This window comes from Mastacembelus armatus, chromosome 9 (genome assembly GCF_900324485.2).
Source record: "Mastacembelus armatus chromosome 9, fMasArm1.2, whole genome shotgun sequence".
Lineage (NCBI taxonomy): Eukaryota > Metazoa > Chordata > Actinopteri > Synbranchiformes > Mastacembelidae > Mastacembelus > Mastacembelus armatus.
In genome coordinates, this window is record NC_046641.1 from 13,431,212 (window position 1) to 13,455,646 (window position 24,435).

The 24,435-nt window shown below is 42.8% G+C and overlaps 2 protein-coding genes across 5 annotated transcripts in view; one reads left to right on the forward strand and one right to left on the reverse strand.

Annotated features, from left to right (window-relative positions):
- Positions 1 to 699: 699 nt before the first annotated feature.
- selenom (selenoprotein M) lies at positions 700 to 3,486 on the forward strand. The gene is made up of 5 exons (XM_026321857.1): positions 700 to 872; positions 1,637 to 1,672; positions 1,767 to 1,801; positions 1,895 to 1,973; positions 2,760 to 3,486. Exons 1-5 carry the CDS (start codon positions 777 to 779, stop codon positions 2,988 to 2,990), a joined length of 477 nt encoding a protein of 158 aa, XP_026177642.1. The 5' UTR covers positions 700 to 776; the 3' UTR covers positions 2,991 to 3,486.
- A 175-nt stretch (positions 3,487 to 3,661) lies between these two features.
- The window catches only part of smtnb (smoothelin b), a 43,655-nt gene continuing 22,881 nt past the window's right edge, over positions 3,662 to 24,435 (reverse strand). For 2 of the 4 annotated variants that reach the window (XM_026321495.2, XM_026321498.1), the window contains 15 exons: positions 21,826 to 22,499; positions 20,835 to 20,886; positions 19,252 to 19,857; positions 17,134 to 17,207; positions 10,721 to 10,906; positions 10,396 to 10,471; positions 10,156 to 10,197; positions 9,230 to 9,403; positions 8,944 to 9,006; positions 8,766 to 8,844; positions 8,502 to 8,678; positions 8,283 to 8,409; positions 7,926 to 8,077; positions 6,243 to 6,420; positions 3,662 to 5,276 (listed from right to left, as the gene is read on the reverse strand). In XM_026321495.2, the coding sequence (XP_026177280.1) occupies positions 6,273 to 6,420; positions 7,926 to 8,077; positions 8,283 to 8,409; positions 8,502 to 8,678; positions 8,766 to 8,844; positions 8,944 to 9,006; positions 9,230 to 9,403; positions 10,156 to 10,197; positions 10,396 to 10,471; positions 10,721 to 10,906; positions 17,134 to 17,207; positions 19,252 to 19,857; positions 20,835 to 20,886; positions 21,826 to 22,499 (2,630 nt within the window). In that variant the 3' untranslated portion in view covers positions 3,662 to 5,276; positions 6,243 to 6,272. The remainder of the gene's footprint in view (positions 5,277 to 6,242; positions 6,421 to 7,925; positions 8,078 to 8,282; positions 8,410 to 8,501; positions 8,679 to 8,765; positions 8,845 to 8,943; positions 9,007 to 9,229; positions 9,404 to 10,155; positions 10,198 to 10,395; positions 10,472 to 10,720; positions 10,907 to 17,133; positions 17,208 to 19,251; positions 19,858 to 20,834; positions 20,887 to 21,825; positions 22,500 to 24,435) is intronic. The other 2 variants (XM_026321496.2, XM_026321497.2) reach the window with 2 other exon arrangements.

Below are 24,435 nucleotides of genomic sequence, written 5' to 3' on the forward strand. Positions count from 1 at the left end.
AAACGGGAGATAAAAATAAACACTATTTATCAATATCTATATAGACATAGACATAGACACAGATGTATAGACATAGATATCCAGATCTAGATGTTAGAAGAGACAGCCATCTGGCCCCGGACCAGATAATGGATGGATGGATGATCATATGGACCTAAACTGATCAGTCTGGTCAACAACAGCATCAAGGTTACCAGCCCATGAAATGACATTTCTTTTTGCAAATTGAACTTCAATGTAGCATAAGGTGGGCCCCATGCTATTGTTTGGTTTAGCTAAACATAAATATTTGCATCTCTATCCAAATGAAAAAAATTTAAAAAATATCTCAGGAGTACCTCCTTATGAATCTGACGTCACGTGATTGAATTTGTATTGTAGTCTCATTACCCTCAAACTCAATCTACCACAGTCCCTCATGCAATTACCCAGTGATGATGTAGACTGGAATCAGAAACCAAAGAGATAGAGGCATTGTCTAACATTGTTAGGGTGTGTTTATGAAACCTGTTATAATGTACGAGGATTAACCTCAGACTGTATATCACATCTATGGCATTTACCGTATTTTGCTGGAGACAACCAATGAGCACCCACCCCACTCGTCTGTCTCCTTTGGGAGAAATATTTGACGTGGCAAAAGGTCCGGACGTGACATGCTGCGTCTCTCCTCCTCCTCCTCCTCCTCCTCTGTGTAGCTCCCTTACCTACAGACATATCCCGGTACTGCTCCAGAATCAGCGAGTCCTGCTCCGCGATCTAAACCGGGAGAGATAATGTGGCTGATCGTGTTGGCCAGTTTACTTCACTGCGCCTCGGCCTACGATGTAGATCTGAAGAAACTGGACGGGCTGGCAAGAGCGAGGGTGGAGGTACATTTGAGTCTTCTTCACACTGAGCTCCAAACATAAAGTCGGCTGAGTTATATTCACGGTGACGGTGGGTTGAAGCTTTGAGGCTCACATCGCTTATGAACGTCATATATTCCTCACATTTCCGTGCTGTCCTCATACCAGTGAGTCTCCGAGGGGGAGAAGGAGGACACAGCTGTAATAAACACAAGATCTTCATGCTTTTACAGTAGGCCACGTTCCCCAGTCAAGTCTGCGCACTGTGTAGGCAGCAATGGGCAAGTTAATATTGTAACAAAGACATAATCTACTTCAGGGTAACTTGGTGATCGTTGTAAGGTGGAAATGGGGGCTCAGGGTGGAGGTCTGACTCTGGCACAAAAGTATCTGAAAGTCTACCCATGTTTTTGTGAGAAAGCATGTAGTTTTCCCCAGGGTGTCACCTAATCAGCAGGGCCACCACCATCATAGTGTTACCTGCTCCTATTGTTGTGTTAGTCACACCTGCTACTCAATACCTCAGAGCTTTCTACAAAAAAAAAAAAAAAAAAAAAAAGGCTTCAGCATCTTTGCCAAAAAGCCTTTCAAACTATGTGCTCACAAAAGGTGCAACTTTTCAGACCATTAGACCAGCTGAAGTGATCTTAAACAAGGGAACTGAGCTGAAACTGCAGCAAAGGAGCTGCCCTGACAGAAAATCTGCAGAAAGACACATTTCAGTTCTAGTGATGTTGTATTTCCTAAACATGAGGCTTGGCCTCTGATTATTTTCTGTCTTTTTCTAGTCATGTGGTGGATGACAGCTGAACAGGCTCAGAGAGGTAAGTTAAACATTTTACATTCAGTGTTTCACGTAATAATCCCTGACAGATGTGTCACTGAATGCAAAACATTAATCCCCACCTCTGTCTGCAGGTCAAAGCCTTTGTGGTCCAGGATATTCCTCTTTAGTATCCTTCGGCGGTTACGTGTTGTGAGATGTGTGTGTTTATATGATGCAAACAGTGTTTTGTCTCCGTGTCCATCCTTGACCACCACATCAGCCACAACCTGGTGATGAAGCACATTCCTGGGGCCGACCCTGAGCTTGTCCTCCTCAACCATTATTATGAAGAGCTGGATGTGAGTCTTGATAGCTACACTTTTCACTTATCATAATCCTCAAGAGAAATAGAAGAATTGAGGTGAAATTTAAAGCAGTATTTATGCACATCTTTGGCCATATAAGGGCAGAACATCGCCCAATATGAGGGTCATCGTAAATATAGCAAACATGTACATTTACATCCTTGATTTGTAGTACAACCATAAAGGGGTTTTTCTTCACTATCCACAAATGATCTTCCTGTCATCCACAACATTTACATCATTGTAATCATATCTTTGCACATTATGATTTGCACCCTGCTGATTTTGGAAAACCACCTGTCTTTAATACCTTCCTTATATTTTTATTTTGTTTGTTTTAGCTTCATTCCCATGGACCTTTACTTCTTATATTGACAGACACCTACTCCTGAATCTAAATGGTAACTCTCAATCAGCCACGTGTGCACACTTACACTGAAACACAGCACACAGGTGGCCATTAAGCATTGAGAAACTAGGGGTCATTTAATTGTATTTGAGCTCTTTCTAAATTGAGATCCTCAAATTAAAGGTGCAACCTTGCACTCCAGTGAAGTGTACATTATACTAAAGCACAGACCCCGAAAAAGAAAAATCATGCCTATTTTCAAATACATTCAGTCTGGACTGTAAAAATATCAAGCAGCACAGCCTGAACTTGCACTGACATCTATCATGTTGAATGAAACGTATACTGCAGTTCTCCATGCATCAGCAACAGTGACAGCAAAGTAAATGTAGTGTAGAATCATCATTTCCCCCTTTGTGCTTCCTCCACAGCGGATTCCTCTGTCTGACATGACCCGCTCTGAGATTAATGCATTGCTGGGGAAACTGGGTTTCTATAAGAAGACTCAACCTGAGGATGACGTGCCAGAGGAGTTTCGCTTCTCTCCTGCCAAAGACAGCCCGTTTAAAGATGAGCCAGCTCACAAACCCTCCACTTCCTCTGTCGCCACAGAGAACGCCTCCTCAGAGCCCACTGCAGAAGTCAAGCACGCTGACCTATAACACTTTAGAGTGAAGACAATTAGGAATCTTACAGTAACACTCAGGCCTGCAGCTGCTCCACGACCAGCTGGTTGTTGTAGTTGCTGGCAGAAATGTTTGTCATTTTCAGAATAAGCCTGTAGATCATGGATCAGCCCTTGGGGAAGGACAAATTTTTTACCATCAGCAAAAGGCCTCTTAAAGGTCCACATTCAGAATTTGCACAGAACTCCTTTTTCATGCTATTTGTTGATTTTTAGGGAAGTCTGTCTGTTACATTGTATTTTTTTTTTTTTTGGTCTAGTATGTGCAAGCTGTGTTCACGATCTTCACCTCTCGAGTCTTCATGTGTCTGATTTGCTTTCCGACCCACCATGAAACTGAATGAAGCTGCAGGCTGAAAATCGTTCGATTGGCCTGAGGTTGATGCTACATGTTCTGGTGGGTTGGACTGACAGACATACGATGATTCAGTCAGAAAGATTGTAAAAAAAACAAAATAAAATATTTGAAAAAAGCCCAGGTCTTTGCTGTGTTGTTATTCATGCTCTCCATTTTAAATTGCACACAGGTACAGCAGAGTATAGATATGAGCATGTTTGACACTTGACACAGTCTGCTGTGGAAAATGGACATTTTTCTGTTGAAGGGTTAATGTGATCATTTGCTGCAATAATCCACCACAAAACACATTTGTTTCTCAAACTGGTTTAATTGTTAGTTCACATTTAACTGTGGTGCACAGAAACATGAAGTTTTTACGTCTTTAGGTTCTTACACGCAGCACTCGCTGCTTCATGGACGGTATTTAGTTTTTCAGTTGGCAGCAGTGAAATATCTGATCGTTTTTTTCAAATCTTTTAAAACTGAACATTAACAAATCACGTTTCATCGAAATCAGCTCTGAAACAAAAATGTTTAAACATCTTCTCAAAGGAGCTTCAATTTTACAAGCAAAATAAAAAAAAAAAAAAATCTTAATTTAAACATTTTCCTAAACTTTATGTTTACCTGATTGGCAGTTATCAATCACTGTTATCCATGTTTACACTGAAAGCCGGCTTTCGTCAGACCCACGAACTTGTCCAAACATTAGCCCAATTTGTTTCACAAAACACAGTGGTAGCTTGAGCTTATTCACTTACTGTAAAAGCACAATGTACACACTAACAAAAACTATATATTAAAAAAGATCTACTCAAGCATTAATAAGGAGCCCTCTAAAATAGCTGTGTGTGAGTGTGTGTGGCAGGGCATGGCAATGATGCTGGGGAAGGGGGGTGATGAGGCTTTTTGTACATGTGCTGTCAATCAAGAAGTAAGAAACATGTAGTAATGATAGTATTTTTTTTTTTTTTTTTTTTTTTTGCTGTCAGAATAACATCATGATGCAGTAAATCAGGAGGGATATCAATTTCCAACATGTTCTCAGTATCTCAGTAGCACTGTAGAGTTTATATTACTCAGTGCTGGACCGCAGCAGTAACAGTGACGAAACAACATCCCTGCACTCGTGTATTAAATATTAATATTGATTACACCAACACGAGAATTTTAATAATTTAAAATATTTCAAGCTACTGGAGTTGGGTAAAAAAAGTACCAAAATGAAAACCAAACAATGCATTATATGGTTGGGTATATATTTTTTTTTTCTTCTGTGGAATTACCCACAGCCATCCTGGAAAATCACAATTATTACAATAGTGTAGCAGAGGAAAAAATGTCAGTATAAATAATTTAAAGGGGAAATATTATAAAAATATTTCTCTTTTTTTCTCTTGAGGTGTTTTTCAGTATACTAGTGTACTGACACAGCTGCTGTATGTTAAATATCACCTGGTACAAAGCTGAAAGCTTGAATTCAATAAAGATGTAAAACTTTAAAGCTTGAAAGGTAAAATCTTATAAAAACTTTGGTGCTCTCTTGCTGAAGAAAGGTGGACTTGTGAGTCCAGAAGAGATCTGAGCTGAAATAATGAGTACACATCACCACTGCCAATAAAGATAATGAGACACACAAACTTAATATTCCCACCTTGTCCATCACAGATGTGAAACTCTGTGAATGAAACAGCAGAAGATGGAGCTTAGGAGCGGTCGGTGCTGGTGAAGGGAGAAGGGAGGAGTGGGGGATGCTCACTGAGCACAGGTCAGAGGTCAGAGCATCGACCCATGGACATCTCGTATCTGCGCAGGTGGTTGACCAGTGACTGTACGTAGGTGAAGACACATTTGGAGTCGGGTTTCTTACCCATGATCATCATGTCCTCCACTTCCAGCAAAGGCATACAGTTGGCGTGGGTCCTGAGGAGCAGGCATACAAGAGACAGTGTGTATGAGAAAGGAGAGGATGAACAGACAGGAGAGGGCCAGAGATCAAGGAGGAAATTATCTTCAGATTTCCAAAGAATCATTATTATTCATATTTAATCAGTTATCAGGTGCTTTCTCACAATGTAAAAGCTACAATTTCCTTTCACCAACAGCCCACCCCGGTGTTATTACACTCTGAGTATTTTTTTCTCTGTCCTCTAAACCATTTTACAACATCTCTTTAAATACATTTTAGAAAGTGATAACCACTTTTCGGAACGAAGACCTAATGTGACCTATGTAGAGAGTGACCACAAGGTGGCATTATCTCCCCAGACTGTAAACCCTCTGAGACGTCTACACACAGATTAGAGTAAAGAGGTGTATAACACTAAATCTCCTATAGATGAAAATAAATGTCAACAACATAAAATGTGTTTTGTTATTTAAGAAGCTGAAGACAAAGGTCACTCTTCACTTTGCTATTACAGTATCTCTAAAAGGCTTTACAATCCAAATGCATAAACACCTGTAAACTGACATAAAAAGTCAGGAGACAACAAAGTCTTTCCATTCTCTGCTTTCTTTCTTAACTCCTCAGTTTGAAGCATTTATGATGCAACAGATCCTTTTAAAGTGTTGAGCTGCAGATGGTCCTGGCTCTCTGCCCAGGCCATAGTTTGGCTATGCAAAAACGCACATACGGACACACACGCATACCATGTTTAGTGCTTTGAGCCTCCGCAAATTCCCATTAACATGAAGGATAAAATATCCAAAAGTGGCCACTAAAGGAGTTTTCTGGACCCTCAAGTCTGATTTAAATCCTATCAGCTGGTAAAAAATTGCAAGGACACACACACACACACACACACACACACACTCTCTCTTCCTCCATCCCTTTAAATCTGACAGAACCAAAGTGCGGTTCCTTCGTAGCCTTGTCCCCTGTCTCACCATGGGTTCAGTTTTAGGTGGGGCACGACCCTAGGAGGAGTTTTTGGTTTTAACCAGGCCCTTCGTCACCAGACCTCTGTAGAACTCCTGCAGGTATGTGTACACACACTTCCAATCTGGCTCACGCAGCTTCACCATGTCGTCCACATCCAACAGCTGGGGACAGTCCACTAGTTTCCTGCGCCCATGCCCAGTGGAGGGAAGAAGGGAGAGGAAGCAAGGGAGGACCCAGACATAAAGAAACAAAGTAGAGGACAGGAAGGATCAAGAGTAAAGTGAAGCCAAAAAGAGACAAAAGGAACAGTAGTGTGGAAACGAGAGGACGAAGGATGGGGGAAAAACAGAAAAAGCAGTGAGCAGCCAAAACATAAAAGATTCAGGGTGAAAAGACAGAGAAAGAGAGAAAGGACACAAAAAAACAATAACATTACATTCTGTGTTCACAAATATATCCATGAGTTGACATGCTTCATGAACAACATGATGCATACAGTATGTGACGCACACATACAGACATCACACAAAACAAAAATGTCCAATGAGCGTTTGGTGATGCTCATTTAGGATTTTTGTTTGTTGTCGTTTTTTTTCTGTGCACTAAGATGAGAGTTCAGACCATTTCATTACTATGTTCTATCTGAAATACAAAATGTGATGAAAAAAAAAAAACAAGGATTCTGCAAAAAATAAATAAAAAACACAAATATACAACCATATGGTGACTCTAAAAACACACTGGTGCAAACGACGGTGTGTGAATGTTTGGGTTGGGATTCCGGATGACAAAGCGAAGTGTTGGGAGGGTCGGGAGTGCCCAGGGAAGTGAGTGACAGTGCAAAACAAAGGTGGGAAGACAGGGGCTGTGGATGGGTGAACAGGTCAGTGTTGATATTATATCATTACTATACACATCAGGCATGGCCATTTTCTGAACACACACACACACACAGGTGGGTGGCGGGGCTCCACAAGTGAAGATGGTGTGATGCAAGAGGGAGAAAGAAGAAAAGAAAAGGAGATGAGAGAGAAAAATAGAGGGAAAGTACTGGAGTGCCTGCTCGTTCTTTACCCTGGTAGTCATTTGTGGGGAGGGTTTGCTCATGGGTTACTCATAGTAGAGGACTTAAGGAAAGTGGAGGTTTAGATGGAGGAGTCATTAGAGAAGTAATGGGGCTCACTCAGCACTGAGGGGGCTTGGTACACCTGGGAGAGACAGGGAAAGTTATCACTCCGACATCAGTCGAGGAGATTCCACATGTTCTCTGTCCATCTCTGGACATCAGGCTCAAGTTGATATTGGCAAAGAGCAGCACTGAACAAAAACTAGGTAAGATGATGTTACAGATAAATGAGAGAAGGGTGTGAAAACCTGCATAATGTAAAGAGAGAAAGAAGTGTTGTTTGGGCTCTTGGATTGTTTGATATTTATTGTGTGTTTACTCTGTGACTGCCTGGGTTGGGAGATAATATTTAAGTCATAAAGAAGAACAGAGCCTGCAGCAGCTTCCACAACTGGTTTCATCAGACATTGTTTGAATTTTCTTTGTCTGTCTTATAAAAACTTCAGTTGACGTGGTTTCTCCAACAAAGTCAGTTGATGTTCTCACTTGCAATATAAACATCCAAACTGATGTGGTTAGTGCACATGTTACTAGGACAAACATGTCTTGTGTGTTCACTCACTCTGCAGCGCTGAAGGCCACTTCGAAGTTTTGCCTCCGATTGCTGGGGCTCAGGGAGCTATAGTCAAAGGCTTCTGGGAAAAAATGGTGCACCAGGGCGCAAAAAGCCATGCCATCACTCCAGCTAGATGAAAAGTTCTGAATGTCCACATGCTGAGAGAAAAGACAAATAGAACAGATTACAGAGGCAGTGATGGATAAGTGATGAATCTGGATGACCTGATGAATGCTTCCAGCTAAGGAAAATATTCTATCAGCCCATCTTGTCTTGATGTACAGGTTAAGCTCCAGCTTTTCTTGGCTGACATTAAAGAAGAAGAGAAAACACACAGCGGGTTGCTGTGGGTGGTTTGCTCACCTCATATGAGCGTGTCTTGGCACGGCACCAGTCGAGCAGCATCTGCTTGATAGAGTTTGCGTTTGGTACACCGAAGCTGGTGGAACGCTGAACTTTGTTTACCTTGGCGACCGCCTGATTTCCAGGGCTAAAATAAAAATGGGATTTGTGTTAATATTTACATGCTTTGATCTTGTCCTTTTCTTTCTTTGGTAGCACTACCCTTCTGTTTATCCTTACCTGCCTCCCTCCTTCTCCAGCTTCTCTATCATGGCTTTGCGGGCCTGCATGGCAGAAGTCTTTGGCAGAGTCTGAGCCCTCATCAGCTCCTTGCGCCGGTCTGCCTGCCTTCGCTCTATGGCGGCCAAACCCCCGCCACCGCCACGAGACGACGTATCATCCTCACGATCAAACACACTGAAGCAGTCACATGCACAGCAAGCCAGTTAACAAAAGCACAGGGATTTTAATACATAATTACTATGCCGATCAGTCACATCCTACCTGCCCACTTTTTTGCTTGTGCTAGATGAGGAGGAAGAGGAAGAGGTGAAGCTGTATGATTTTGACTGGACTGTCCCTCCTGAAACGATAAACAAATGCACAGACATGAATTAGATTGGTGATACTGTAACGACGATGCAGATATGTAAGAAAGCGGCAAAGCAAAACAAAGCCTCACTGTCAGTTTTCTGCACGTAGCTGGCCTCGACAACAGTGCTGCATGTTGATCTGCTCCCGTCATCTGAACACACACAAGCAAATTATTTATGTGATATTAGACAGGGTCAGAGTCCTTGTTTGTTAAATCAGTGTTTAATGTTTGGGTTTTACTGTTTGTTTTGCTTTTCTCCTTTTTTGACTCCCAAGATGCCTTTTGAGTCTTGGTCAAACATGGACATTGCTTTTAATTCTAGAAAGGTTTATAGATGGTTAAGAAATGCACAGGAAAAGAAAAGAAAAACTACCAGACTGGGCAAATCGGTCTGTCTTTGTGATCTGACTGAGGGTGGAGCCATCGGCCGACTTCTCCACCTTCCTCATCACCACTTCTCCCGCGCCAGTGCGACCTTTCTGTGCGCGCTCATCTCTCTGCTGCCGGAGCTCCTGCAGACGGGTCTCGCGCTCCTTTTCTCTCTGGTCTGCGGCGGAGGAGAGAAAAGGATGGAAAGGTGTTGGGAAAGGTGATGTCATTGGAAAAAAAGAGGAAAGGGTCGAGAGGTCCTAAACAAATTGGCAGCACCTAATCTGGCTGCCACAGAGATGGATTAAAACAGAGCTTCCAAATTTGAGGTGATACATTTCAAGATTCTTTCCACAGCACTGCAAAATTCCTCTTAACACACAAAGACCCACAGGCAGGAGACGAGCCAAAGCTGTCAAGTAATATGGACTGCACAAACATCACAAATCAAAGAGAGCAAACACACTCTGATCGCCGCTGTGCCAAGTTCAGCAATGTCCAGAATACTGATACCCTAACACCTGCACTGCTAACTCCAGCTTCTACGTGCCTTTAAATGTGCAGTGTTACTCTCTCATTTATTCTTGAACTATTTGGTTCTATCACATATTTTCTGCCGCATCTGAGGAAGGTTAGGGTTCTATGGGTGGTCTTGAACCTTTTGCGTGCTCGGCGCCACTGAGTGCGTCACTGCACAACAGAGAGAACACTAAAGGTAGAAGGTGTTCCACTAACAATGCTGCAGCACACTCGCGTGAATGTGAAACAGTAAAAAAAACATGCACACTAAAAAACACTGTCAAGAGTCAACAACCTTCATCATCGATAAACAGTTTAAAAAGCGCAGTTGTTTGACAATGACAGGGTGGTGCACACCAAAAGACAAACACAGGCAAATATGTCATTTGTTAATGCACACTGCACACCAACCTGTCCTACCTATTTCCTCTTGAGTACATCCCAGCATGGCCTCTGAGGGCAGAATGGAAAAGAGTAATATGGCAATTTGTGTTTAAAGTTTGTGACGAAAAGCGAAAAAGATTATATTGAGGCAGTGGCTGTCCCTTTAATGGTTTCAAAAAAAAAAAAAATAGCCATGAAGAAACTGAACAGAGCAAAAACCTTCAAGTGGTTAAAGTAGCAGAAGGTTGTTTCTCTTTGTGCTGTTACCTCTCTTTCTCTTGCGAAGGTCTCTCATTGCTGCGCGGATCAGCTTCCTCTCCTCAAAGTCTTTTGACTCATCAAGCTGTGGATGGAGAAAGAGAAACAAACGGAAACAATGAGAAGCCATTCAAGGCGCATGCCTCTATTTATTAACATAGCATTGTGCATAAACACAGCACTGAATTGTGAATTTTCCAAATATACCCTCACATAGCTGGAAAGATTTCGTGTTAATACACAAACGTTCTTCATGATTGAGGCTTCTGTATTTGTTACAAAGTGGTGCTTTTAAATCTAAATCATCCAGAATTGTAACTTGGGTGTGAAGTACCATTTTGTCAAGGAGCTCTTCATCCTCAATAGCAGCCAGCTGTTCAGCAGTCAGTTTTCCAGAGCGCACGTCGGGTTTGGCCTGAGTGCCGGAGCCGTTGGGGATGGCTGGGACCTGACATGCCACCTGGACAGACGGTCCGGCTGAAAACAGCGGCTCAGAGGCCATCACGGGTTCCATCTCCATCTGCACAAGACACAAACACACACACAGAGACAATCAGAAGGACACAGTGCAGAATCTATTCATCTTAGATTGAACAGACTTTTATGTGTTGATACTGGACATTTCCACCTGAGAGCATCTGCAAGCAAAAACCAGGAGTTTCAGGCTCTCAAGATTTAAAAACACATAACTGCGGTTTGTTGTCATGTAGGGTGTAATAGGCACAACAGGAATTTGGTTAAACACACTGCAGCCATAATAAGCCTGAGTTTGTGAAATAGATTTTAGACGTTGCCTCTCTCTAATAATCTTTTTTTGTACTAAGGCTTCCAACTCAGCATATTTTATCATTTCTTCTAGCCCCTCTTTGTTCCATATATGCCAGATAGAGTGACAGTAAGTGCATGAGCGCAAGACAAACCCTGCCAACTTAGTGTTCACTTAGTTCATGGAGTGTAACTGACACATGGAGTGTCTAAATGATACTAAGCTGCTGTGAACTAAGAGTTTATGTGACAGGCAGGATACACCACCGTGGCTGTAAGATGGGAACAACGCATTACCAGATGTAAACTCTGGAGGAAAACATCCAAAGCCATCCTTTCTGGTATGTGCACTGAAAGACTGGTGAGTGTAGCAGAAGTAAAAAGTGAAGGAGCAATGCTGAAGAGGAAGTAGAGAACCACGAGAACAAACATAACATCTGTCACTAAAGTTAACCTGGCCACTGACCAGCGTTTTCTGAGTGACAAATACATTTTCATACAGTGAATGCCTGTGGAAGACTATGGGCTCTAGCTGTGGCTTCAGGGCTTTTGTTGTAACTCTAAATCCAGGTCCAGATATAGCTCAGACAGCTGGCCCCGTCCCTATCCACCCTATCTCTGCAGGCCCTAGCCAGTCTAACTAGGGAGGGACAATGTCTAGCAGAGCCACAGAGCTGTGTGATCACACGTGGCCCATGGATTTAAGACTGTTCTGGACACAGAGTTCTGAACCATGGGACAGACTAGACTGAGAGGCACTTGACCAGTGAGGAATGTTTTGGGACACAACACAGCCAAACAAGGGCTTTGAGTCAGGCAATGAGAGAATGTGTGTGGGGTGAGAAAATCTCAGATAACCTTAGTGCTCCAGTCATGTTTGATTCAGTTTCAGTCTGATCGTTACCACCATACAAATGCTCTTTGTCTAGCTTCTCCTAGAAGGGCTGCAATCCTTCTGAAAATGTTCATTCACCATTTACACCTGCAATACAACAAGTTCTGAATAGATGGCAAGGGGGAAAAAAACAAAACAATATTGCATAAAGACATAAGGAGGGCACCCATTATTATCACAATCATCTGTCTGCTAAGGGGAGTGACATTTCCGAGAAGTCCATAACCTTTACTGCAGCCTCTGATGGGCAGACTCAGCTGACTTTGCAGGATTAGGTCAAATGTTTTCATTTATAGCTCTATTTTGAAAAATATCTTATGCTAAGTCATTGTTCCTGCTAAAGTGGAGATTGTGAATGATGTGGTGATAAGATGGCAAACTATGGGCCAGAACCTTTGTTGGCTTTGGTCATTTTTCCCCCACCAGGAAGTGTGTCCATTCAACAGCACACTTGCATGCAGACACTCACAGATGACTGCTAGCCAGGACATAATCAGAAACACATGGTGTTACAGGATTGGAATACCTCAGTGACAGATTGCTGTGAAGTCCTGTACATGTACACAGGCTATGAAAACTGAATGACAGCTGAGGCGGTCAACATTTTTTAAAATGAAGTGAGAACTTAAATGATGTAAGATTAATATGAATGGAAAGTTAGGAGAGGTGAGCAGCATATCAGTAGAACTCAGAGTACCAACTGGACATGTGGATCCACAGGTACTGTGAACATTGAAACTAAACACATATCTACTCTTTGAGGAACCTATCTGAACTAGAAGAGATCACGATCAGAGCCAACAACAGAGAGCAGTACCTCACTGGAAGAAATGCTTGCAGTCAGCGACGGAGCAGAGAGGGAGCGACAGGCTGCAAAGGTGGGTTTGTGAGGGACGGGTAAAGGCTCTGAATTCTGGGCTGATTCTTGGGAGCATGGTATAGTTTCCAGAGGTACGCTTGGTGGACTATCCAGAAGAGTGCTAGCTCGAGTCTCCTGAGATGCACTGGATGGAGAATCTTGGGGAGTGAAGGGTGAAGTATCATGGACTTCAAGTGCATTTTCGTGGGGCATACAAACTGGAAGATCACTAGATTTTGTTGAAAAATCACTGGATGGAGTTTTTGTTTCACCTAGAACTGAAGGCGAGCCTTCCTTGCTAGGTAGTATATGTTTTAAGGAATCAGGCAGCCCCATCATCTGGCACTGGGCCTCCACCTGCCTCACCAGCCTTTCTTGTTGAATCCTCAGTCTCAGGTTCTCCTCTTGAAGCCTGACAAGGGCCTCAGCTAGAGGAGCAACCTGAGCAGCTGCCTTCTCCAGACGGGCATCCACTTGTTTTCCAAAAGCCTGTAGCTCACTATGGATCTCCCCCACAGCACATCGTAATGTTAATTCAAATTTCCTCTGGGAAAACTGCTCCTCTTCATCCTCGGTTTCATCCTGAGCAAGAAGATCACCAATCACCTCCTCTAAACCAGACTCAACGCAAGCACTGTCTGGGCTGCCCAAAGCCTCTAGAGTCTGCGAGGCTGGGAGGAAGTTCAGGTTCACTCCAGGCATGGCCAGACCAGCTGCACCCAATGTTACACCGGTCAAAGTTCAGTTAAGTATCCCAAAAACTTAAGTTAGGGTGTCAAATCAGAGGAATCAAAAACGATGTGGTCCTTGTCTTACAGGTAATGCTTCCAAAATGTCCTCTCTGCCTGACAGACTTTCAAAAACAATGCACACTCTTTATACCCCCCGCAAATCTCCCTTCACTTGTCAACACCCTGACAGCCAATAAGCCTGCAGGGAATCCTGTTTCCCAGGCAGTAGTAGCCCCACCCACTTATTTCCATGTCTGTTGATCTCCTGCCCTGCTATTATTCCACTGAGCCAGTCAGTCCGGGGGAACTGGTGGAAGCCAGAGGGGGAATGGTGATGGCAACAATCTAGACCCCCCCCCCCCCAGCTTATTTAGAGCCCTTGTCCTTCACACCTCAAATGACAGGCAACAAGTTTTAGATGTGACTAGGCCTGGGCTGGGCTGAAAGAGTTACACATTAGTATTTCACTTCTGTCTGGGTTTTCTGACAGTCCTCACTAATCAGGTCAGTTGTGCTGCATGACTGTGGATGAAGGACAGATTGTTTAGGACCACAACAAAACAAAGACGGTGCGTCTGGGCCAAGTTCACTATGACTCTGGGCAAGGATGCTGTGGAGGACATCACTACCCTTCCAAGATTTTCTTTTAGGCTTACTGACAAAGCAGCACAGCTCCAGCTGGATGCTTCAAGTGCTTTTGTGTTACATTAAGAGCTCTCCAAGAGCGCTGACAGATGTCTGTGTGTGTACGATGTCAAGTACATCTTTTAAAGACCTAGTACCTGAAAATTTATTAGCATATAACAATCCATGCAATCTTTTCATTTATCCACACATAGTAAATTATATAATATCAAAACAGTAAAATAATCAGGACTGACATTCAGTGAAAAACAATTTGACATGGGATTGACAGGTAGGCAGAGCAGTTCCCAGGAAGAATCTGACCTCTGGGGAGAGTGGAGAGAAATGTGACTGGCAGAAAGGGAAAGTGGGTCAAACCCAAAGAAGGACATTGCTGTAGTCTTATCATGCACTAAAGTGCATCATTAGTGCTACAGCACTAAAACACTTCACCACAGCAAAGCAAAGTAACTTAGAAAGAAGAAACAAATAACAAGACTACAAAGTAGTACATGCAAAAAATACATGCAATGCTGGGATCTTAGTTTAAAGAAGATCCAACATAGTCATAATAATAATGTTAACAATGGGGTCAATCTGTCATTCACATTGGGCCTATGTGCCCATGTTCATGTAGCGCCACTTTCCCAGCATGACCCGGGGCTTGGCTGTAATATCTGCGGCTGCAGGAAAGAGACTGACTGTCCTGTCATATTTATATTTGTGTTCAAGGCTAAGCTCTGTGGTCGTCACAGACCGACAGCTGAGATGAGCCGGAGCAGCTGTGATCACTTGGAGTTGGAGGCATCAGTAATCAGCTGCCTGTCTCACCTGTCTAAAATGAACTCTCATCACTGCCCTCAAACACCGCAAGCATCTCGGCTTTATCGTGGCAGCTCTATCTCTTTTACTAACATCTGTCTGGGGTTGAAGTAGTTTCTTTCATATAAAACATTTATCTGTGTTGGCTCTCAGATTGTAATTTAGAGGCAGTCCACTGCAAGAGCTGATACTATCAGCATCAACATGTTTTTATTGGAATTTTAAAAAAATACAACTTGGGAAATAGCTGATGTTGTGAGTGCTGACGTTAGACCACCAGGAAGAGGCCCAGACCACCCAAACAGATCAGTCTCAGACAGGAACCACTGTGGTCAATAAACAACCATCCACATCCTAAACAGGAAGAACTTATTAAAAATCACTTATTTCACACTCTTCTTGCTAGAATGAACATATAGATTGATGTGAAATCCTCCCCAACCACAAGTTTGAATTTCAACTAAACCGGGAAAAGTTAAGGAACAGGTGGTCTCAGGACAAGTCTGAAAGTAACCAAGCTCCCACCTCTGGTTGATTTCAACCAACAGTATCTGCTGCTTTTATTTTCAATCTCATTAGTCAAATCACTCAGGCTCAGTCTTTGCATGGTAAAAATTTCTTTAGTCTGCCTAAAGCATATGAAATGTCAGATTGAGGGATGAAAAAAAGAAATGTCACCACTTTGTATTGAAGTCTTAAGGTTAATTACATTGTAATAAATATCTTGTATTATGTTTTGCAATGTGTTAAGGCCTGTGGCTTAACCCTCATCCATATAAATAACAACAGTAACGGCTCAAATAATGTTGCTGTGACTGTGACTGTGCTAGTTGGTTGTTGCTGTAAACACTAAGAAGTCCAGGGCAGAAAAGAAACTTATATATAATATATATATATATAAAACAGACATAAAATATCATACACTGCAGTACTCACACAAAGGCTTTACCTGGATGTTCGTTGTATTGGTGTTGTAACAGGACTCAGCTCAGCCAAGTATAAACCTCATCTCCTGCAGAATCTTTTCCCTTTTCTTGCAAAATCCCTTTCATATAAGAGAAATACTGCTGTGGTACCTTAGCTTGTTCCTGGCCCCCGTGTCTCAACAAAGACCAGACTGATGAAGACAGTCTCATTTCGACACCTTAAATCCACCCTGCAAACTCCTAGACCCTCCTCCCAGACCTAATTAACCAGCACCCTGATCCCATAACCAGATTACAGCTGCGCCTGACACAGAGGGTGGAATACAGAGCCAATAAAGAGTAAACAGGACACCACTTCTCAGCTCCTCATCCTCTCAATCCCCCACTCTCCATTCATGAGGATGCTTCCTTTCATGGAGGAGCAAGTAGGTTAAAGAATGAGGCAAATGGGAGTTTAAACTGTTTTCCCTAAACCCAGAGGTCACTGTGTGACTGGAGGAGAGCAGTTGCTGTCCACCTTCAGAAAATGACTCTGAGTACTCCCTGCAATTCAAAGCGTGCATCAAAGAGTTGCATCTTCAGTATTTGGTCCCTGGAGCAAAGATGGCGATGAAGACCTTAACTCAACATGTGCTTTAATGCAGCTGGACAGTAACGGTGTGGATGAAGACAGACAGGTGTTATTTAAAAAAACATTTCCCAGATAAATCTCTGTGGGCATGGCCTGCTGGGATAAAACAAGAAATGCCAGGAACACCTCCCTCCCTCTCCCTCTCTCCCTCACATACCCTACAAGGACAGATGTAACTGACTACCCACTGTGTTTGATAAACACTGTTCTTCCCTCCTCTCCCTCCTTTTCTCACACTCTGCCCATCTCTCATTGTCCCAGCTCACTCACTTTTCAGGCCTTTATAGGTTATTGCCATGACAGGGAAACAGCAATAACACCAATGGAATTTAATTGAAACAGTTGGAAATGAAATAGTTAAAAACAAAATATTCATCTCTAATTGGAAGGGACTGGAAACAGATTTATTTAAGTATGTTTGACAAATCTTGTCAGGTTTCTCTGGAGCCTCAATAAATTTTTTCCAAAGAAATATTCTGTAATGCAGACTGTACCTTGATGGAGGATCCTGAGGAGAGGCCAGATGAGGAGATCTTGAATGGTGTTGCTCTAAGGCCAAGGGTCAGCTCTGAAACCAGACACAGAAAAGACAAAAATTCACTTTTATTTAAAACATAGGATCTTTCTCATAAGACTTTAACTTCTAGTAGATTTAACCCAGAGCTCTGGAAAGAATAAAAACGAAACAGACTCCGTCCATATGCATATGTACTGTTGTGCGCAAGCTGTGCTGTGCTGCTTGTAGGCATTAAGTCAGTTATATAAGCTGCCATAGTGTCATAAACAACATGGACTCATGTGCAGTGAGAGATAAAAGAGAAAATGCAGATGACGCCAGCTTTAATAGAAACAGCACTCTTCATTTGGCTCACACATGCACTTGCTTGTCACCTGCTGCCTCCTCACACTCCACAGAGATAAAAACCATATCATAAAATACAGGATTGATGCACCCCAGTACAGCACAGTGTACACTTAAGAGTGCTGGCAGGTGCTTTTGAGAAAAACTAGAGCCACAATCCCAGCCTGGCCTCTGTCAGTGGGATACAGACAGGTTCCCAAAAAAGGACTCCAAAAGCATTAAAGTAAATTAAGCTGAGAAGAAACTGTGTGATCTTCATGAAGGGGCCCAGTGGGGCTGCCAGAATGTGACCGGGGAGGTGAGAAGGCTGTAATCGCACAGGTCTAGTTTGAGTCGGAATACAGTGTTTAGGTCGGAGTTCCTGCGGGGAAGAGCTGAAACCTAAAACGTTATGTTTGAACAGACTGTAACAGCCTTGCTTCTGAAATGCACAGAGCTTCATGTTATTCATGTCTTTTTGATGCAGTTAATGAATCCCTGTAGGTACTATTTATAGTATGAGCGTGTACTGTACATTACATTACTGGACACCGCTAACCCACTGCTCAATGTGCCTGTTAACATTTAAGTATATAGAGACCAATAATTCACTGAACACCAGCTGTGGGAGATCAATACAGTTGATACACATATTCATCATCAATTTTACTCACTTCTTAGAAAACAGGAAAAACCATTTGGTTACAGTTCTGTTCAGGGGGGCACCTGGTGGCCTTCAAAGTTAAAGCGCTGTCACTACAACATCCCCTGATTCAGGTGCAGAAAACACCTTTGTTGTATCTCCCCGCTCTCATTTCCTATCCTCTCTCTTCTATTGGCAATAAACTGCACCAAAAATCACTTTTTAAAAGCAACTTTCACTTAATTCTTTCATATAAAATATTGGACTGATGTCCTATTGTGTTAGCATGAAGCCTCAGGTTCACATATTGCAAATGCTTCCCTATATTTGCCTGACAGAGAGGAGACAGAAGAGAGCAATAAGTTGCAGCAAAGGTAACTTGCTGCATTAAAACTAAGGGGAATCACAGTGGGTTAACCCCCCCCCCCCCCCCCCGACTGAAATGTGCTGACTGAACATTTATTCATCTCTTAACAGGCGAACTGACCAATGGAGTGACCTATGTACGAGTTCATTTAAGAGCATGCTCAAAGGAATGAAGCGCTTGTTTGTTTAAAATAAACAACATATATATCACAAACTGCACTGTAACATTATTATTACTCAGTTTGTCTTGAGACAGCCAGTTTTTGTTTCCCTTGTCCCATTATACTCTCCGCTGTTGACTACTGAGTCCACACTGTGACAATGGGCCTACTCTATGACAAATACCCTTCAGTACAACTACGTTGTTTTGTATTCAGCCCCAGCATCTATCCCCACTCATTCATGAGCTTTGCTTGGCCTCACAAAAACCCTTGTCATCATCCCACTCGTGAAGGATTCCTTGGTCGCCTCCCACAGCGACTGGGATTGTATTATTATCCAAGCGTTGATACAAGCAAAGACATACACTGGCTAAATTCTAGTGGCTAGATTTATACCTCTTCAAACACACTATGGTACAGATTTGCATACTGTACCAGCTCCAGAAAATTCATAAAAGTTTACTGTGATTACAATTACTTGGGCAGTTAGGGCAGTTAAATCAAATAAGCAGAAAAAAATGGTGGTTAGTTTTCTAAATCGCTGTGCAATGTTAAAGTGATTTTTTTCAAACATTGTTGCTGCAATATTGCCGCTTCTTACCTGCCCTCTGCCCCAGAGCATTACTGGTGATGCGGGGGGTCATGCTGGAGATGGGGACGATGTTGCCCCTAGGGGAAGATGTGGAGGAGGTGGTGGTGCGCCCATCCTTGATCTCAATGGTGAGGAAAGTCTTCATGTCCGGGTCTGCCTCTCCCTGGGTGACCTGCTGTCCAGCTGCTCTCCCTGGGGTCCTTTCTTCCTTTGTGATACTGGAGGCGTGCACATCTTTTTCAGCTAGATGCTTCATCCCACCCATGGAGTTCTGTGATTGGCTATCGGAAGCCAGAGGTTTGTTAGCCACACCTCTTGGCTGAGGTGTGGCCTGACTCTGAGATGTAGCAGAGGTATGAGATGTGGAGTCCACACGTGGGCTTGCTGGCCTGTCTCCAGATGTGCTAGGGGATGCTACTGTATGTGTAAACAGCTCAGTAGCTCTGGAGAGATTTGTCTGACCGCTGTTGTTAGAGGTTGCCCCGTTCCACAGAGGAACTTTCTTCAGAGCTGGGACACTTGGGCTCTGGCTGGGCTCTGTGAACTTACGCATTCGATCACGTACAGAGTTGGTGCGGTTGAACTGTTCCAATTTAACATCTTTCTTCTCAGGTGCTGTAAAGACATAATTCAGCAGGAGAACTGAAATTAAATCAGAGACATGGAGCTTCAGTCCTTCTCTTACTGAGGCTTTAGTGTCTCTTGTTTCATCTCTTCCTCCATTTCAAAAGCCTTCTACAATTCTCATCCCTCTTTCCCTCCTCTTTCTAGGTTTTCTTACAGCCCCTTTATTTTGCTTGACTTAATCTCTGCATTTCACTGTCTCTCAGTTCCTATTTTTTTGCACTTTTCAGGACACGTTTCTTCCACTGAAACTTTTCCTCATCTCTAATATGGTCCGATAATGTGTATAAAGCTCATGATTTGGCACAGATCCTCCACTGGAAAAGAACGTCAGTGATTAGAGGAGAAGATATTCACTGAGGTCATCTTAACAAAGAAAAAAAAGATGTGGTCCTTGGAAGGAAATCCACAGTTTATAGTAGTGGACAAAACAAAGAGCACTGTCTGCTAGAAAGAGAGAAAATGGTGTACATTACATGCACTTTCCTCAGCTTCTTCCCCCCCCCCCCCCCTTCTGAGTGGCCCTACACAGTCACACTAATGGCTGTGATAGTCTCCATATAATGGAGTAAACCATTTGGTTTAGATACTATCACACACTTAAGTTACAATAATCCAAGGAAGATGACAAATGGATTGTGTAGTCTCTAAACCAAATAAATCTGTGGATACAGAGTTTAGGCCTGCAATCTATAATTATCTTAAGTTAATAAAATATTTGGTGTAATATCAATAAAAGCAGCAAAATGCCCATTGTAATTTTCCAGATATTTAAAATGCAGTTTTTTTTTTTGCAGTCACAATACTGAGCACAAATGTATTCACTTATGGTAAATATGATTTAAAAGACACATGCAGCAAATTCTCACATTTGAGAAGCTTGAAATGAACACCTGGGATTTTTCCTTAGTAAATGTAAAATGATCACAGCTGATGCTGATTGGTTAATAAGTTCCAGAGATTCTTACCAGAATCCTTTTCTTTGTCATGAGTGAGAGGAACACCGCTGTTAACTGTTATCTAAAAAATAAAAAAACACAACAGGTCAATCAGCAGAGGAAGTAGAGGAGATTGAGGGGAAACATGCACTCTGGATGTCTGGAGTCTGGATTGACAACCACATATACATTAATGCACATTCACATGCACATTGATGGCTGTGGTGACAACTACACACAAACACAGGTCTACAAAGCTCTAAGTACAGAGTCGACCGGTGATGTTTTCATTATGTAACATTTGTGTTTGGAGTGAAGCACTGGGACTCTGTTCTGTTTTTGGCAGCAGGGGCCATGATGGGCCCTGGACTGTTTACATGACTCTCAGGAGACTGAGCATATTGCAGGGAACAATAAAAGAAGTCTGGGGCCAGCCTTGGGTAAACACATTTAGAAAAGTGACACAATGGCGCCATGGTGAGCTGAGGCCCGAAAGAAACGTTCTTTAACAATTAACAGTTGATGCGGAAACAGCAGCTCGGTGTGCTTGCATGTTCTCAGCATTGCAAGATGAAGAGAGACAGAACCTCTGGTCTATAAAGGTACCTATCCCTCTCTGACAGCAGGTGGGCCTGACACGCTGCTGAGGTGAAGCAGAGACACCCAGGCACAGCTTGTTTGTGTAGCCAAGTAACAAAACTTAAACAGCTCCTAACAAGAGCTCAGCATGGTGTGTTTATGGATGCCGATGTGACCTGGGTGTCAGTGAAGAATGGAGGTTCAGAATTTCTTGTCAGTGATGATGAAATGGAAATAAAGAGTGAACAAAACTAGGGAGTGTTGCATGGAAATGTGGCTAGGTAGCTCAACACCCCACTCTAGTGGTGTAGCAAAAATAAATACTGTGTAATGTTGGAGCTATTCAGCTGGCGTAAACTGTTGAGATGCAGATGGATGATAAAGTCAAAGAAAAACCAACATCAAGTGTGTTAGTAGGATACTTAATGTATTTATACTCAACCTTTTGTTTTTCCTGGGCAGTGCCATTTAGCAGGTCATTTGCAGGGTCATTCTGAGATAAAACGGCCCCATCAGGTTGTTCCTGGTCCTGGTTGGACAGGAGGCTGACTGAACTTTGGCTTCTGCCCTCAGTTTCTGAATCTGTGCTGTAAGCTGAACCACTCGTGGTGACCTCCGCCTCTTCCACTGTACCCCTCTCTTCAGAGGACATACTCAAGCTGTGCTCAGATGTCCCTGAGTCATTCCGTTTCCTTGACAAAAGACCGATGCTGTCTGAAGCCCCAGAGCCCAGGCGAGACCTGACACCAGAATTGGAGGCATCTGAGCCCAGTCTCTGTCTGACGTAAGACTGGGAGCTGATGTTTTGTTCTGATGACCCTGAGTCTAATCGACCACGCTGGGAAGAACTTTGGCTCCTGTCTGAGGCTCCAGAGTCCAGCCGGACCCTGTAAGATGAGCCCAGACTCTTCTCAGAGGCCACAGAATCCAGATTAGACCTGGAAAGCACAGAGGTCACACTGCGGTCTGAAGATGAGGAGTCTGATCTTTGACGGTGAGACAGGACCAGGTCAGGCTCTGTGGTCACAGCTTCTCTCTGAGGCTGGATCAACAGAGGTCCTGATTCATTATCCTTCACCAGATGATCCAGAACCAACACCATGCCTGAGTTTGGGCCTGCAACAAAAAACACAAATGAAAGATGAGCAATCAACGCCTTTCTGTGCCTTGTGTCTTTCTAGATTTTGTAAAAACAGATTTTGATGATACTTCTATTATTCCACTTATATCAGTAATTACGTAGATAGGTCATTACTGTAAGTGAACAAAGCAAGCATTGGGTGGAGAACTTAAAGAACAAAATGATAGAAATGAAATGTGTCCACGGTATCAGGGCCCCACGGGAGGCCAGGGTAGAAAATATCACTCAGGATCACAGAAGAGACACATGGAGACATGAGGGGATGTAGGCATTTCCTCCAGACTGGCCTCAGTTCCTGACCAAGATTTGTGATATTGTGTTGGTGAATGTGTGTAAAGAAGAAGGAGGGGTCATAAGCAGAGAACTGGAGCATGCAGCACAGCCATAGGTGGTGAGCAAGAACAAGGACTGAAGGAGGAAGTGGGGGCGAAACCGAGACTAGGACAACTACTTCCTCTCCCTTCAGTCCAAGCTCCTTCACTGCTCTTTCTCCCCTCAGGAAACCACACTCCACATCCTCCCCCTGTGATAGTCTCAACCTCTAACACCCCATGTTGTTTCTAGTGATAGAATGTCTGAAGTTGTGTACATACCACAGATAATAAAAGCAGAGAAAACCAAAAGTGCATCAGATTCCCACATCACATCACCCTAAGGCATGAAAACACTTCTGAGTGACCTGTGTTTGAGCAAACTCTGCAACCAAATAGGGTACACCAGGTATGCATGCCTGTCATTTACAAACCAAATCAAACAGAGTTCAATCTGACCAGCAGTCACAGCAAACTCTTTCAAATTATAAGCAGACAGGATTCAACATAGATGTTTGTGGCTTCATCGAAAGCAGCCGATTCCTTTATTTAGTCATTACTGCGTCACCCCTCCCAAAAACGATGCTCTCTAAATTGGGCTCAATTAATTTAGAAATGACCAGACTATTATGAAATATGGTCCAAATTGAAAACGTGATTAACATTCACAGTTAGGACAATGGATGGCCACCATTCTCACATGTGAATGGACTACTAGACAGCAGAGTCTATATCTAATGATGCACTCACCCCAAACTCATTTACTGGTCAACTGCAACTGAAGTGAGAGCCAAAACACATTGCTTCTTCTACAAACTCGCCCGTTATTGTTAATGGTTTTGCCATTCAGAAGCTGTCATGTCCATTGTCTGCAATTTCTGGGAAAATCCCCACTGCTAGTGGGTAATGAGAGGCTTGCTTTTTGCTCCAAAATAGCTACAAAAGCTGCACACTCTGCTGCCAAGCACAAACAAAGGGAAGACATCCAAGGGTTTGCTTTATACGCCTTTCACACTGAAGCAATGACTGCTTTTTATAATAAGTTATTGTTGCTATAAGTAACTATGAACTTTCATAGTGGGAAGTGAAGGTGACTTCTCACATACTTAGCCACGAGGTTTTCTCATACAAGCTGCTACTTCAGTGTTTCTCAATGTTACTATTGGAAAGAAACAATATGCACCATGCTGTAAATAAGACTGCAGCTATATGCTAGTCTCTGGGAAGCTGTAGGGCAGAGCATTAATTTCAAATGGTACTTTGAGCTAAATGCTAATGTCACAGCGACAATGGTAACATGCTGATGCTGAGCAAGTATAATGTTTACCATGTTGGCATGCAAACATTTGCTAATTAGCACTAAACACACTGGTGGGGTAATTGATTGTTAGATAGATACTTTATTGATCCAGAAGGAAATTCCTGTGATTGTGATTGTTCTTTCATTTTAGGATTTAGTCATAAACCAAACCTGGTGTTAGATGGGATGCTTTTATAATTCATCCTGAAGAGAATACAAATTTCACAGCTATCATTACAAAGCTTGTTGAGACATTTTACTCAAAAACGTAAATTTGGTAGGCATGTTCGCACCAGAGGA